The following is a 17,672-nucleotide window of genomic DNA, read 5'->3' on the forward strand; positions in this document are numbered from 1 at the left end:
AAAAAAAAAAAAAAGAAAAAAGAAAATCTCACCAAAGCTAATCTCTGTCATTTACTAGCTGTGTGACTTTAGTCAGATTACATAACACTCGCCTTAAATTCCTCATGTGTAAAATGAGAATATTAATAGCTACCCCTGCAAAAGTGATGTATGATTAAATGAGATAATGTCTTAAAAGTATTTAGCACAGTGTCTGCAAAATATTATGAATACAAACAAATAGGAGCTTATGTCTGTAGGGCAACAGAGAAAAAGGCATACTGTTCTTTATCTTTTCCACGATTACTAGCCTCAGCATAGGAGGCAGATGGTCTGTGTTCCTTTTCATCTTTATTATGAACTTTATTCAAATAGAACTATATACATTCTATTCAGAGAATGTTTAGAGTAAATAATAAGATTATGTAAAATACTCATTAACATACGCAGAGACTACTAGTTAGATCCACAGTAACTATTTTAAAGGTGGTCATCTAAGTGTTTAAGAACACTTAATAGGCTGTGAAGTTAAACAGATGTGGGCTTTCACATCCTGATGTGTCATTTACCATGACAGTATGTTCAGTCATCTAGCTCTTCCAACCTCAGTACCTTTATCTGGAAGATGGTAATAATATTTACTTCTCAGATTTTTTTTTGGTGAAGATCAAATACAAGATCATGTATCAAATAACCTAATACAGTTTGGCACCCAGTAGACTCAAGTTAGCTCCCTGTTAAAAATATGTTTTTCAAATTGTCTGAAGCCCAGGACTGTGATTTTTTTTTTAAAGATTTTATTTATTTGAGAGAGAGCACAAGCCGGGTGGGGGTGGGGGCGGGGGAGGGGACGACCAAGGGAGAGAGAAGCAGGCTGCCCCACTGAGCAGGGAGCCCAATACGGGGCATGCTCCACTAACTAAGCCAGCCAAGCACCCCTAAAGTGGAAATTATACAGGATGCACTAGAGTATAATGCATCTGAAGTAGAAAATGTGGAACTCAAAATAGATGGATCCATACACAAATAAAAGCTTTAGCCTTACAGATGATTGGCAAATAAATATATATTAAGTTAAAATACAATACTTAAAGTATATGAGTATTGTTTTTTAGGATTATCCACTTTGATCTCAATGACTATTTGGTTTCAACAAAAGTGGCTAAGGACTCCACTCCAGTTAAATGTCTGAACAAGTGTAGTCTGAAATTCTTAATATAGAACATATGTGCCCTGGGGCAGCAACTATTATGTGTTATGGATAAACTATCATAGCTGAATTATTATCAAATGGTTTGGAATAATATGTACATACATGAATTATTATCAAATGGTTTGGAATAACATGTACATAAAGTAAATACATAACAAAAGAAGTTTCCTCACCAGAGAACAAGGCACAGTTTCTACTGCTATGCTGTCATCAGAAGACTATGCATGATTTCAACATGAACTTAAAATAGATGGTTTTAAAGGAGACAGATACTCACTTATGAGAATGTCATACAGTCGATGTTTCAAAAAACTGGTGGACCAGATCAAAGAAACACCAAAGTATTGATAAAATCAGTAAACATCTAAGTTGTGACAAATCTGAGGTCAAAGAGAACCCCCAAATTTGTTATAGAGTAGATAATTCTTTATTTTTTTAAAGATTTTATTTATTTATTTGACAGAAAGACAGCCAGTAAGAGAGGGAACACAAGCAGAGGGAGTGGGAGAGGAAGAAGCAGGCTCCCAGCAGAGGCGTCCGATGCGGCACTCGATCCCAGAACGCTGGGATCACACCCCAAGCCAAAGGCAGACGCCCAACGACTGCGCTACCCAAGCGCCCCAAGAGTAAAATTCTTACTCTTTTAATAACGGTGCTAGAAATAATAGTTAAGCAATCAATTATACCTTTATAGACATATAATTACTATATGTGCCCTGGGGCAGCAACTGATATAGAGAAGAGGAAGAAAATAAAAACATACTTTCCACTGTTTTTTTAAAAAATCACACTAGTTTTGAATGTTTATATTTCCTTTGATCTGCATTTTAATTAAATTAATAAACAGACAACACATTTTAAACACTAAAAAAAAAAAAAAAAGACGACTATAATTCACACTCCTGAGAATAAATGCAGGATTACAATGGAATGATAGAATTTAGTGTCCAATTACATAGATGACTCTCATTCGGTAATAGGGCAACAAAGACAAAAATCAAATGTATATAATTCTTGTCTTTAGTAAAAGAAAGTGAGTGTAAACTACTTACTAATTACTTACCAAGTCAAGAAAAAATCAGAATGAAGTGCCAGGGAAGCACATGAAGTTAAGGCACCGTTATTTACAACTTCGGTGACTGGCAAATAGTTTGAAAAGACTTTAAAGACAGGGCTTTAAAGACAAGGGTGATAAAAAGCAGTATTATCTCCCCCTACGCCAATAAACTCCGTAGTAGTTCTGAACATGGCTACCTATTTTTCGTGTTTTGCTTTTGGCCTTGTGAATAGCAAGCAGCTGCATTTTCTGGTAACATCCTGCATCTTCCCTTTCCTTTGCTGTTTGTGAATATACACAGTGGTAAAGATTGTAAAAGATGCAAAACAGGAAAACAAACGTGTGTCTGTGTAAGAAACAGCGCCAAATAGAGGTCTGACCTGACACAGTACTGTCAGACCGAACTACAGCTAGTTTTCAATGCTCAGAGTGAGCAGAACCATTTAACAGGATACGCTGAAACTTCTTTTTGTTTTAACTGATGGGACCTTTTCTCAATATATTGTTAAAAAGAAAACCACAGGCCCAAAGTGGTGTCACTTAGGCCAAGTCACCAACAGCGAATGTAACTGCACTTGCAACCTCCCCCAGAAATGGAGTCCTTAACCAGTCAGTTAGGAATTTTCTGGTCAGCACCAATGAGGTAATCTGTCACCTGGGTCCGCTCCCCATCCCCCATAGAAAGAGGAGATATTTCACCTACTAAGATCCTTTCTTTTGTCTCCAAATGAAGGTGACCTCACCTGGAAATAATCCTTTTTTCTAAAAGTTTATGACTTCCTTGTCCTGCCTTGAAAAACTCTCTTTCTGTGGCCCTTGGGAGCTCCCCTCAACTTGCGAAATGGGACGCTGTCCCATTGATCAAATTTACTTGCTTGAATTTTGATTTTTAACGATATAAATAATAATAATAAAAAGAACCGCTCCCTAGTTCTCCTTAAAATGTAGCTCCCAACCACTAATCTACTCTAGTCATCTTACTTAAGGGGAAAAAAACGGCAGATTTAACTTGCCTAAGGTCATAAGATTGAGGGATAGCCAATTCTAACATTCTCAACTACTTAGATTTTACAACTGTGTTTCTGAAATTGTTCTGACAATTTAAAGCAGTACATTTATGAAAATTAAAATAGTCTACACCTCAACAACAAAAAGACAACTCAATTAAAAAGTGGACAAAAGGCTCGAACAGACATTTCTCCAAAGATATACAAATGGTCAATAAGCACATGAAAAGATTCTCAGCATAACTAATCATATTAGAAAATGCAAATCAAAACCACAATGAGCTACTGCTGCACACCCATTAAGAGGCTATTCTAAAACAACAACAACAAAAGTAACAAGTGTTGGCAGGTGATGTGGAGAAACTGGAATCCTTGTGAATTGCTGGTGGGAATGTAAAATAGTGCAGCTGCTCAAAGTAATATTGATTGAACAATTCCACCTCTAGTTTTAAACCTCAAAGACTAGGAAGCAGGGACTGGAATAGATTTATGCCCTTGCTCCCAGAAGCATTATTCACAACGGCCGAAAGGTGGAAGCAACTCAAGTGTCCATCAACAAATGAATGGATATGCAAAATGTGGTATCTATACAATGGGATACTATTCATACTTTTAAAAGAAAAGGAAAATTCGACGTTACAACATGGATAAACCCAGAGGACACTGTGCTAAGTTAGCCAAGCAAAAATAGACAAATCCTATACGATTCCACTTATTTGGGATACCTCGAGTAGTAAAATCCATAGAGACAGAAAGTAGAATGGTGGTTGCCAAAGGCTGGGGGAGGGGAATGAGGAGTTGTTTAACTGGTACAGTTTTAGTTCTGCAGGATAAAAGGAGCTCTGGAGATTGGCTGCACAATGATGTGAATGTACTTTACACTAAAAAAATGATTAAGATGGTACATTTTATGTGTAGTTGACTACAATTAAAAAATAAAAAAGCCTACAGACCAGTACTTTCCAAATTTTAGAAGGCATCAAAATCACCTGGAGGGCTTATTAGAACACAAATAACTGGGCTCCATCCCCAGAGTTTCAGATTCAGTAAACCAGAGATGGAGTGCAAAAATCTGCATTTCTAACAAGTTCGTGGGCAATGCCAATGCAGTAGGTCTACGGATGACACTTTGAGAACACTGCTATAGGCCAAAACTGGCCCTTACAATATAAAATCAATGACTTGTTTTATTGTTTCCACAACTACCTCTTTTCAGCTAAATGAGAACTTCAGGAACGGAAACTCTTGGCCTAAGGTCCTGGAGTCAGCATTGGACTTGGAGTCAAGAAGTCCTAAGACTTTACCATTTACCAAATGTTAATACATACCCTTGGATAATCTTTTCTGTTTTTTGAGACTAACTTCCTTGCCTGTATCTTGGTGTTGGTATCTTCAGTTCACATACTAAATTAATAATAAAAGTTAATCTGGGGGGGTTCTAATCAGTTTAATGTTTGACTTAGTCATAAAATCTTAGAACGAAGTTTCAGTTCCAAGGGCCCACAATTAACAGGCTTTTAAACATTTTTTTAAAAGATTTTATTGATTTATTTGAGACAGATAGAGAGCATGGGGGGCTGTAGAAGGAGAGGGAGAAGCAGACTCCCCAGTGAGCAGGGAGCCCAACATGGGCTTGATCCCAGGACTGAGATCATGACCTGAGCTGAAGGCAAACGCTTCGTCAACTGAGCCACCCAGGCTTTTTGATAACAATTATGTTCCCAGAAGGCCTTCTATCTAAGGGATTCAGAACAAATTAAGCAGGTACTGTGCTTTATGCAGTAAAAATGACACATCTGAGATTATTTGAATGAAATCATCTCCAGCCATGAATATTTAAAAAGTACATCTTTCATAAAAATGACTTCAAATTAATAAGGTCCTTTTAAAGAATATTTTTTTCAGTAGCTTCTGCAAAAACTCAAGACTTACCCATTTCATAATTGGAGCCCAGAAAAAAACTGTTTTGGGACCTGGGGGGAAAAAAAGAAAAATTTAAAAACAAACCAACTGTTTTATATGTCTTTTTATTTTTTTTTCAAATTATTTATTTAAATTCTAGTTAGTTAAAAAAATTCTAGTTAGTTAACATGCATTGCAATTTTGCTTTCAGGAGTAGAATTCAGTGATTCATCACTTACATACAACACTCAGTGCACATCATAACAAGTGCCCTCCTTAATACCCATCCCCCACCTAACCCATCCCCCACTCACCTCCCACCAGCAACCCTCAGTTTGTTCTCTAAGTCTCTTACAGTTATACATGTCTTTTAACAGCCATCACCACATTTCAAAATCCCCAAAATTTAGCAATCTATTTCTAATCATTTGTACTACCCTTTCTGCATTCTGTGTATTTGTTAACATTTAGAAAGTCACTACAGTGTCAACCTTACATACAAGTTGTTTTGACTGCCTTGTCAATTACTTGTATTTTTGTGACCTGTTAAAAATTATCAAAAGTATAACGGAGATAGTCTGAAAACCATTCCCAAAGCTTTGTCTTGAACATGAAACCTTAATGTTAGTTCACTCAAGGATAACCTCCGAGTTGGAGAAATTAGAGATATAGAGATTATTGATATGAGCCTCGGTAACTATAAGATATTCACTAATTCTATTAACATTTATTATAAATGACATGTTGCCCTATGTATGACAGTAAAAGCTCTTATAAAAAGTCTATATATTCTAGTAAAAAAATTTTTTTTTAAGATTTTATTTATTTATTTGAGAGACAGAGATAGAACATGGGGTGGAGGCGGCAGAGGGAGAGGGAGAAACAGGCTCCCCACTGAGTAGGGAGCCCACATAGGGGCTCCATCCGGGGAACCTGAGGTCATGACCTGAGTCAGATGCTTAACCGACTGAGCCACCCAGGTGCCTCTTTAGTGAAAAATTAACGAACCTAACTTTAAGGTTCACATGAGAAAGGGGAAAGACTTAAGATCTCTAAGCTCTGTACAGCAGGGTTGTTAATTTTAGTTATCCTGGTATCCACTGGCCTTTTGCAAAATGTTAAGTAAATGTTGGTAGCACTGAAAACAAATCTGGTTTCTTAGATAATGTAGAATTTAAGAAATGTAATGTTTCAGAGCTGGAAGGAAACTCAGAGTTCATCTAACCAAATCCTTCATGTTACCAGGAGGCTCAGAGCAGACCCATGACCTAGGCCATGAGGGCAGCCAGGAAGCAGCAGAACGGTGCCTGGAACCTAAGCCTTCTAGCTCTGTACGTAACTGCCCACTCTGAACTCTTCCAAATGACGTATCTCATTTAACCTTCCCGAGGCTACAGGGGCAGGAAAGAAACAGACTTTGGTCCATGATAATTTAAAATATAACTAAGCATGCTAAATCCAATATAGATCAGAGTACTTAATATGATGAGTATGCTCTCACACACTGGATCAACAAATACATTTCTTTCTTTTTTTTTTTTTAAGATTTATTTATTTATTTATTCGACAGAGAGAAAGACAGCCAGGGAGAGAGAGGGAACACAATCAGGGGGAGTGGGAGAGGACGAAGCAGGCTCACAGCGGAAGAGCCTGATGTGGGGCTCGATCCCATAACGCCGGGATCACGCCCTGAGCCGAAGGCAGACGCTTAACGGCTGTGCCACCCAGGTGCCCCAACAAATACATTTATTTCTTAACACACAAATTAAACAACTTGATATAGAAAACAGTGATTTACTAGCAAATTTAGAAGTTTTAAAATCCTATTATATTCATGACTATTACTGCTGCCTTAGTATTCTACTTTGCTTTGTAGGAATAAATCTTCGTTTTTATGGATCACCAAAATCACATCCAAAATGGCATCATTATCTAAGTATAACACATTTTACTTCTCTTCATCTACTCCCAATGAATATTTTTCAATAGCACCAGCAGGTAAAGATGCATTTTTCCCCTAGTAGGTGAGCAAGTGTTCACTGTCATTAATGATGAGTATTTTTGTTCCTATATGTATACATGACATGTAAAAGATAAAACTGACTTAAACTTATTATTTAGAAACAAAACAAAAGAAAGATAGTGAAGTTGAAAAGGCAATGATTTAATAAGTTAAAACCTAGTTGTAGTTCTGGGTTTAATTTGTTGCAGATAAGACCATTCATTCATTCACCCATAATAATTACTGCATGCTTTACAGTGCACCTAGCACTGGGGATATATTGGAAAATAAAATACAGCGTTGGCTTTTATTAACTAAGCACAAGAATGCCGTTTAAGTAAAGTCACACCTGGAAGCCAACATTTTAGGAACACTTAATTCTAATGTGCTTTTCTCAAAGTTGCACTAGTTTCATACACATGTAATACCATCATCTCTAAAAATGAGCTCAATGGTAACACTCCTTTTTTTGGGTTGCATTTTGGGGGAATTACTATCAAAAGTAGTTGGTTTGGGATGCCGGGCTGATTCAGTCGGTAGAGCATTCGACTCTTGATCTCAGGGTTGTAAGTTTGAGCCCCATGTTGGGTGTAGAGATTACTTAAAAAAAAAAAAATCTTTAAAAAAAAAAGTAATTGGCTAATAATACTAAGGAGAGAAATTTGAAAAATATAAAATGGCATCTGCTTTCTCTATAACTTTTGCTTATTAAGGAGTTCTACAAAAGTGTCACACGAATAGTATAAACTATTGCTTGCCTTTAGCATTATTAAGTGATGGCAATGTTACACACTTTGGACTATCTTCCATAATTTAACACAGTCGTTGATTTTTTTTACCCCTCTCAAACTAATTCACATTGTTCTTACAGCTATTAAATTCATTAATTAAATGTGATTTTAATACAGAGAGATTTAAAAATCTATCACAGTGTTCTTTAAATACTCTACTACAGTTAGTAGTATATCTACTTACCTATCAAAATTATGACCTCCTTGAAGCTAGTGGCTAAATGGTATTCATAGTTGTAGCCCTACCTAATAGATGTTGAATAAAAAGAAGAGTTAGCTAATAGAGTTGGAAGCAGTTTATATTACCTGGTGTTTAGACTCTAACTCTGACATATAAATATGTTTACAACTATATAAGCATGAGTGTGTATATACATATGCAAACAATTGAAATATTCTTTAAAAACAGAAGTTTTTTTAATCAGTCTGACACTTAAAATATTGAAAAGTCTGTTTATACTTTAAAGAGTTTTTAAGTAAGTTTGCTGATTTTCTAGAATATTTAAACCTAATCCTAAAGTTATTCTGCAATCTAAGTCTTATTTTCTCAATCTTCAAAGGACCTGGAAACTATCGTTAGACTAATAATTCTTCAAACTCTAGACGATCATGGCACAGTCTCTCTTTCCTTGTGGGCCAGAATAATTTTAACGTTAAACTTCATTTTCTCACATACACGTGAGCTAGTCATTTTCATGTTTTCCTATGTACTTTCAAATTTTCCAGTATTTTAAGTTGTAATGCAAATCTGGACACAGTGCTGAAACGGCTGCTGGGAGAATTAAAGCTATTGAGGAGTTCTAAATTTTGACATTCTTATAACTGAGTAAAAATTCTCTATATATTTAATTTCTGGGTTATGGTACTTATCTTTTATCTAGTTCCCTAACCATTGTACAGTTCTGATCACAGCTACCCTTACACCCAAAACTCTAGCCACATAATGATCTCCTCCTCTGTATTTTGAACAAGATATGGAAACAACTTTCTTTCTTTGGTTAAGACGAGGTTGGAATTTCAAAAGAAATTTTAATGAACTAAAGAAATAGAAAAGAAAACATGACTGCATTGAGTTTCAGAATATAAATTTTTTTTAAAAAGATTTCTTTATTTGACAGAGACAGCCAGCAAGAGGGGGAACACAAGCAGGGGGAGTGGGAGAGGAAGAAGCAGACTCCCAGCAGAGGAGCCCGATATGGGGCTCGATCCCAGAACCCTGGGATCACGCTCTGAGCCAAAGGCAGATGCTTAACGACTGAGCCACTCAGGAGTCCCTAGAATATAAATTTCTAATCCTAATTTAATTAAATTTTAGCCCAGGTCACTGGTTCTCAACCAGAGGTGATTTTGCCCCCCCACAGGAAATTTAGCAATGTCTGGAAACATTTTTAGTTGTCACAACTGCAGTGGTGGCGCTGCGGCTCTTACTGATGCCCGCTAGGTAGAGGCCAGGCAGGCTGATAAACAGCCTCCCTTAACAAATAATCACCTAGCCCCCAAATGTCAACAGAGGGTAAAAAACCCTGGTCTACGTGGGCTGACAAGCTGGGCAAGCATACAACTAGTTTCATGGTGTTTAATGACTCTAAACCTTAGTTTATGCTTAGAATATCCCAATATTCTGCCTTGCCTTCATCTGGCTAACTCCTAACATCTTTTGAAAACTTACCTTAGATTTCATCTCCTCAAGGAAACCTTCTTTAACATCTCCAGGTTACAGTAAATCCTCCTTCTCTGAACCCCCAAAGCAGCCCTTATACTGCTCTATTGTTTTCTGCACTTAACAACTAAAATGATTTATTTATGCATCCGTCACTTTAACTAGATAAGGTGAAGACAAGGCCTATTTCTTAGATTTCCTCAACAAATAACATTGGTGAAGAGAACTGAATTGGATTAACCATGTCCAGGACAGGTGTTAATCAAAGATATTCAAATTATAAGTCTGACCAGATATGCCTTGATACTGTTTCATCAAGGGTAGAATCTGCTATTTACTCCTCTCCAGGGACATCAAGTTCCCTTTACATCAGGGCTGTACCAGATTTTCACTCATTAGTTACTCTACTCTTAGACCATGACACTCCCCCTATCTGGCTCCTGAAAATTCTTCCCGTAGAGTCTGATGCCATAATGCACGGATCCCGTAAGTCAATCTTTTCAAACTCTCTAGTTATTTTATTTAGCTTGAGTTTCTGAGATTCCTATCACAGCACAGCACAGCTTATTTCTCTTCTCCATATACGAAGTCTCTGAGTCATATGCAATATCAATTACTAAGTTTACTTTTTAATCCCTGCAGGAGGCTTGGCTTCATCACTCAAGGGTAAGTCAGCACATTGTTTTGGTCTCTGGCTTTGAACTTCTCAGCCAACTCCTCTCTTCCTATTTCAAAACTGATGCTTCCTCCTCTGCCACCTTCAAAATTGTTTCCTGAACAATGCCTCTAGGTTCTGGCTTCTTTATGAGCTTCAATATTTGATCCTTCAGAGTTAATGAACAGTAGAGCTTTTCAGTGTTTGCTTGGTAACTAATTCACTCAACTGCCCCAAGCCAGATGATAGTTTTAAAATAGTACCCGTCCCTCTCGCTCACAACCAAACCAAACAAAAAAACTTCAAACATGTAATTATGGTTGCTAGAACCTGGATCAAGAGAGGTATGAATATTTTAGTTAGTGAATAATTTTAAACTATAAAACAAACCTTCAGTTATTTTAACAACAGCTAAGCACTAAATTTAAAAATATCATTAGCAAATATGTATTACAAAACATTTTTTTTAAAGATTTTATTTATTTATTTGACAGCACAAGTAGGCAGAGAGGCAGGCAGAGGGAGAGGGAGAAGCAGGCTCTCCACTGAGCAGGAAGCCCGATATGGGGCTCAATCCCTGGGATCGTGACCTGAACCGAAGGCAGTTGCTTAACTGACTGAGCCACCCAGGTGCCCCTATTATAAGACATTCTAAATTTCTAATATTTCTGAGATATCAGAGGATGCTGACAAGTGACACAAATAATCAGAGTTGGATGTCTATATATGCAAACAAATAGTGTTTTCTTCATTGTTAAGAAAAGGAAAACAGTAGTTTAGCAATACCTGTCATCATACAACGGACTAACAAAACATTTTAAAGAAAACTTATTTTAGTTCACTTTTCCATTTTACCTTACTATTCATTTTCTACCTTAAGAGTAAAAAAAATCAAGTAAATTTAGATGTATGAATTCAGGTACAGAGGAGAGACTTCCTTCTTGGAACAGAATAACTTTACACACATGCAAATATGCACACATACAAATATTGAGTTGAGATACTCACTATGTGCCAATGTGAAAAGTTTCTCATTTAATGCTTTTCACTATCTCTTCCTGTCCCTTTCAGACCATTTCTCTACGGTTTGCTGCTTTTCAACGTTCCTCAACATTCTTCTAAGCTCCGGATACCAAGCAATCCCCTCTTCGCTACCATGTGAGAAACACTTACAAATCCTTAGAATTTGTAAATGTTATTCCCTGACATAGATATGGACTGTCAAAAGTTACTCACTTTTATTTGTACTAGAACTAGTTCTGACTTCACACTAAGAACGTGACTAGACTACCATTTTAGAATCACGTAATCTTTGTATCTTTTGAAAGGCCTTGGAAACAGCCATCACTCAGCACCCAGAATATCAAGGGTATATGATGATTCTTAAAATGTCGATTGAAAACAGGCTTTGGTACAAATGCCAAAGTAAAATAACAGGTGAAACAACTAGCCAAAATAGCTAATAGGCATTTTAGGGTTGATACATTTTAAATTTACATTATTTGTTCGGTTACAAAGAATCAATGACTTTTAGATTTAGAAAGATAGTTGAAACCACCTCGTTCAGGCACTCGTCTTAGAAATCAGGTAAATGAGGCCCAGAGACATGGAACTGCCTACGTAAAATACATAGCACAGCAAGGATTAAAAACTAAGATCCCCAAATCCTAACTTAACAATAATCACATAGTTTTCCTCAATGAAATCTGAGTTTCTTGAAAGCTCTGAAACTAAGACGAGCTCTAGCAAGAAGACCAAACTGTAGATTATTATAGCTGAAAAGGGACCTTAAAGAAAATCCAAGCTCCCTTATTTTAACAGATGAAGAAGAAAAGGCACCTAGATCTTAAGTAATCTGTTTTATCTCAGGTAGTTCCAGATAGAGCAAGGAGATCTCTTTGATCCACCTCTTCTTTCTACTATGTCCTATCATACTTTAAACATTTCATACCTTCTTATAACCAAAATTAATATTCTTGCATGACTTGGAAATGTCAAATTATTTATAGCTTTCCTTAGGTCTTGCTTCTCCTTTGGTATATCTGTTGAATCAAACTAGGTGAAGGATAGTCTTAATTTCTTAAAATTAGTTTAAAATCAGGTTAGTGGACAAAAGTTATACTAAGTGTCAAACGAACAACTACAGCTGGACTATATTCGTTTTATAATCTCTTCTGAGAATATAAAATCTCAGGGCGCCTGGGTGGCTCAGTCCTTATGCACCTGCCTTTTGCTCAGGGCCTGATCCCAGGTCCTGGGATGGAGCCCCGCATCAGGCTCCTCCACTGGGAGCCTGCTTCTTCCTCTCCCACTCCCCCTGCCTGTGTTCCCTCTCTCACTGGCTCTCTCTCTCTCTGTCAGACAAATAAATAAAATCTTAAAAAAAAAAAAAGAATATAAAATCTCTGTGAGTAGGCATTTTTATTTTATTCACTAACATATCCCAAGTGCCAGAACAATACCTGATATTCAGTAGGCCCTCAATAAATATTGAATAACTCAACTTTCTTGGTAGCTACTGGTTTAGAGATATCCTACTTTTCATCAATACCTCACAGTTGTATGTGAAATCCCAACTTTCTATTTTGGTTCTCATTCTTTAATTTTAAGGGTAACAGAGGTTATTACTGTAAAAAAATGATATGTGTATATCCATATATTTAGCATATATAAACATAATATATATTAGATATGATATATAATATAATCCAGATATCTAAATATCTATGTATCTATTCTAGACTGGGATTAAAATTCTTCAAACAATCTCTGAAGCAAGAAAAGAAACTAAAAGAAATGTTAAGGAACTATGTTAATTTGTAACCATGTGGGCATTTACACTATTTATTGGATCTACATCTGGCTTTATTTACATATAATAAAACAATATATACTCTGAACTAAATTGCTTAGACTGTCTAGTATAACACAACTTCCCTTAGTAATTAACTTTGAATTTTCATGATAAAGATATTCCCTTATGAACACAGCTAATATGGGTCTGTTTATTATGTTTTTATTTTATTTTTAAAGATTTTATTTATTTGACAGAGAGAGAGAGAGAGAGAGTGTGTGTGTGTATGTGCGTGCGCTCCAGTGGGGGGAGGGGCAGAGGGAGAAAATCTCAAGTGGAGTCCGTGCTCAGTGTGGAGCTGGATGCCGGGCTCAATCTCACTACCCTGAGATCATGACCTAAGCCAAAATCAAGAGTCACACACTTAACTAACTGAGCCACTCAGGTGCCCCTGTTTTTATTTTAAAACATATTCTTTAGCTATGTAAGCTATAAAGGAAAAAATTATCTTACATAGGAGAAATGCAAATATTACTGAGATCTTACAGTAACTTCTCCAGTGAGCCTTCACAGGGAGAATACCATGTAATGCAGAGAATTATATTCTCAGCAACAGGACACTAAGCACCACAACAGATTTCACAGAACTATTTTTTCAAAAGTTCTTCCACGTAAGCCAAAATATAACTCAAGAAAAGCAAAGCTATGGTGAGGTTCATAAAATGATATGTATGGTTCAGAAACCTGTTTTTCTGGGCTAAGTCGAAGGATAGTTTTTATTTATTTTTATTATTTGTTATTATTTTATTTCCCTCAGTTTTATTGAGATATAATCGGCACTTAAGACTGTATTGGTTTCAAATGTACAACATAAATGACTTGATATATATTTATACTGCAAAAGTATTACCATAATAAGTTCAGTTAACATCCATTGCCTCACTTAGCTCATTTTTTGTCCTAAGAACTTTTAAGATCTACTCTCTTAGCAGCTTTCAAATATATTACACAGTATTAACTACAGTCACCACGTTGTACGTTATATCCCCCAAACTTACTTATTTTATAAGTTTATACCTTTAGACCACTTTCTAGGATAGTTTTTGGATTCTTCAGAATCCTAGTCTCCTAACTACTTTTGAACATTGGGCCCTGTCATTAAAAACCCTTTTTTTGAGCATACATCCCCTACATATATATTGTATACATTTATAAACTATATATAACTTACATACATGTACATATGTTGACTCCACAGAAGTCAATTGTGTTCGACATTAAGTATATATATAACTAGACTAATTTATTTTTATATTATAACATACGTACAGAATAGAAAATTTAAAAAGATAAAATAATAGTAAGCATTAATAGAAACTGTATGGTTTTCTTCCTACATTCCAATGTTTCATTTCGTGTATACTTTGGGACAATTCACCCCTTTTGGGACTCATAAATACAAAGGAATGACACTCTTTCACTAATGATGTCCCCCCCTCCAACTAAGCTTTTAAGCAAACACAGGGCAACATGACTTCAAGGTTATTTCTCTGACAAAAACCTGGAATAGAGCTATGCAGCTGGTTAGTGCAGAGTCACGGTTACAGTCAGGAGTGGTGGTAGAGAGTGACATACCTTATGACACTTGAACTTGCTAGGACACACATTTGGTTAGAACTCTATTCTTATTCTATAGAGGTAGATCACAATGTGCCAGGAACAACACATACGTACGTGAATGATGAAGGCCGCAGGTCTAACTATAATATATATCATTATGATATAATAATATATAACAGTACTGTAACTCTAGCATATATCTGTATAAAGACATATTCTTGTTTCCTGACTGGACATTCTGCCAGTGATAAAATTAAATCTCAGATATTTAGAATTTGCAGTGTATGATATCCAACTGTTAATATCCTAGCCTTGTATATCATTGTAAAAACCTCCAGTATGTGAATGTAGTCTAAGGTTTAAATGAGGATTCAATAACATACTATTACGCAAAATAGTACACAAAAACCTTACATAGTCACTCTGATGACTCTTGGAGCAATCATCAGTGTTTCCTCAGATTTTATTCAATACCAATTAATCAAGAGTTATGTTTTTCATGCTTCTCCATTTCTCCGTTGGTGTGCCTACAACTTTTTAATCACAAATACTTTTGCAATGATAGATATTCTTACTATGTATACTTGTTAAAAGCTTAGATGGAAGGGAACTAACATTTTTGAGTCTAAGTGCAAACACTCTGCTAAATGTTTTAAAGCCATTATATCATTTAATTTTCACAACAATACTTAAATGATGATAATTATTATCCCCATTTTATAGATCAGAAAAATAAGGCCTGGGGTCTTTAAGGTCAAGGTCACACAGCTAAGATTTAAACCTATCTCTGTCTGGCTTCAGAGCCTAATTCTCCTTCCCCTATACTGAAAATGGGGTTATAATAACGGAACTAATCCAAGAATATCCAGATGAAATGCACTGTCTACAAATGAAAGGTAATTCCTCTTGCTTCTGAAAGGTGACTAAAGCAATAATTGTAAGTGGTTAAAGCTAAGGCCCTGGAAAAGATCACTGTAAAACTACCTTTTGCTTCTGTATTAAAGTAGTTTAAAATTGCTCCTCCTTACCCTGCCCTTATCCTACAGCCCAAATACAAAGCTTAAGAGGGTCGAAGTTGACTCCATAGAATTCAGTTGACTCTAAAACCCAGATTACCACAGAAGCATTGCTCAACCCTCCCTCCTGAAAATCTTTGTCACAAAATACAGCACAGTTCAAAAAAATTGAGTGTTAAAAAACTAAAAAGCAAATAAACTAAGCTTCTTAAAGAACTCTCCTTAAACTCTCCTTCAAATTTTATAATGGGTACCAGTTTTATAATGGGTGAAGTATAAATGTTATACTTTAGTATAATATTACTATACTATTCACCCCATCATCAAACTGGAAATCAACAGTCCGTAACCATCTGATCAGACTCCAGAGAACTGCTTCCCAGTCAAATATGTGGAGAAAAGACAACTTTCCTAATGACGCTAACTGCAGAGAGAGATTTAACTATGTAGGAAAAAAAAGGTCACTTTTGGGTTGCACTTCAATATTTCAATTTATAACACATTTTCTCAGCTAAATCTTAGGCTTGAAAGAGACCTCGATACCTCCGGTTTTAGTTCCCAGCCAAATATTATTGCAGCCTATTTTACAGAACAGGCAACAAAACTAAATCTTAAAGAGTTGGAAAGATTGGGATCTTCCAATTTCTTAGAGAACTATTTTTTTTCAACCACAAGAACACTGTTTTCCAACAGGACAAATGCGAGCTAACATTTGCTAGGCATTTATGAAGAATCAGACACATATGTTATCTTTAACTTTCACATTAAGCAGATTTTACAGAAACTAAAATATTTAGGATTTCGCCCAAGGTCACACCTATATAGTTAAGAGGTAGAGCAGAATTAAATCCGCGTCTGTCCGCATGAAAAAGTCTACGGAAAGTCAGCTCAGTAATTTCAGCCTTAAACAAACTGGACCTATGGGACGAGGTATGACACCGACTCTGAAACCCGGGAAACGCATCTGCAGGCCTCTGCCAGCTGGAGCTGAAGGAAGTGTGACCTTTACTCCAAACCTTGCGGTGCGATTGAACGGCTCTGCTCTGCGTGGATCAATATACCACTACTCGCGGAGGGAAAGAGGAGAGAAGGAGAATTTCGTGGGGGCACAGACCGATCGGGGGCGGCAGAACGGGAGAAAGATCAAAGCAAGAGGCCCGGTCCGGGTTTGGGTCGTGCCTAAGGGATGGGGTGCAACGAAGGTCGCGAAGGGCGCTCACTCGGGAATCACAGGTTTATGAGAGATGTCGAACGAGGTAAAGTGATAAGCAGGTTGGATGGGAAAGTGGGACGGATTCACTTGCAGGGAAGGTGTTCGGGCTGTGGGTGATGCCTCCAGCGGCAGAGTTGTCCGTGGCCTCTAAAGGTCTATTTTCGAGGGAGAGGGAGGGAAGGTCTCGGTGAGAGCTATTCTGGGTCTATTACCTGCCGGGTGGTTGTACAGCGGCCTCAATTTCTCCGGCAGCAGGAGCTCCACTTTATCGAGGACCCGGTGGTAGGTGGCCCGAAGGCCCCGGGCGCCAGCAGCTGACATCTCTGCGGACGAGTTGGTCGTGGGCGGTCGAGTGGGAGAGTGGCCGCGTGCTCCTCCCTGGATGACAACGAAGGGCACTCGTCACTTTCTCCTGCCACAGTGCCTCGCGTCCTCCTCTCCCCTAGGGTGCCCTTCCCGCGGCTCAGGCTGCCCGGGTACGAACCACCGGGTGGCGGGGGCCCAGAAAAGATTGAGGGGGCGGAGGCTCTGCGACGGCCCGCCCCGTGTACGCCTCCTTCCCTCCAGCCTCCTAGAGGGAGGAGGAGTCATGGCAACAGGTGCCTGAAAGACTGCCTCAGCAAGCCAACCCCGCCCTAGCGGCAGCGCGCCTGCGCAAACGGAGCGACCCACGGTGATTGGCCCGCCCTGCGGTGCGGGCGGGGTCCAGCGCGAACCTCCAATTTCTCCTTCCTGCCCTCGAGGCCATGTTGGAGAAGGGAAA

General features: G+C 37.6%; 1 protein-coding gene across 1 annotated transcript in view; it reads right to left on the bottom strand.

The window, feature by feature from the left end:
* Window positions 1-17,411, bottom strand: part of MPC2 (mitochondrial pyruvate carrier 2) — a 24,494-nt gene extending 7,083 nt beyond the window's left edge. Inside the window, exons 1-2 of the mRNA XM_002928107.4 lie at window positions 17,122-17,411; window positions 5,189-5,229 (exon numbers count right to left, since the gene is read on the bottom strand). Coding sequence (XP_002928153.1) covers window positions 5,189-5,229; window positions 17,122-17,230 — 150 coding nt within the window. The 5' untranslated portion in view covers window positions 17,231-17,411. The remainder of the gene's footprint in view (window positions 1-5,188; window positions 5,230-17,121) is intronic.
* Window positions 17,412-17,672: the final 261 nt, after the last annotated feature.

This window comes from Ailuropoda melanoleuca, chromosome 8 (assembly GCF_002007445.2).
Source record: "Ailuropoda melanoleuca isolate Jingjing chromosome 8, ASM200744v2, whole genome shotgun sequence".
Classification (NCBI taxonomy): domain Eukaryota; kingdom Metazoa; phylum Chordata; class Mammalia; order Carnivora; family Ursidae; genus Ailuropoda; species Ailuropoda melanoleuca.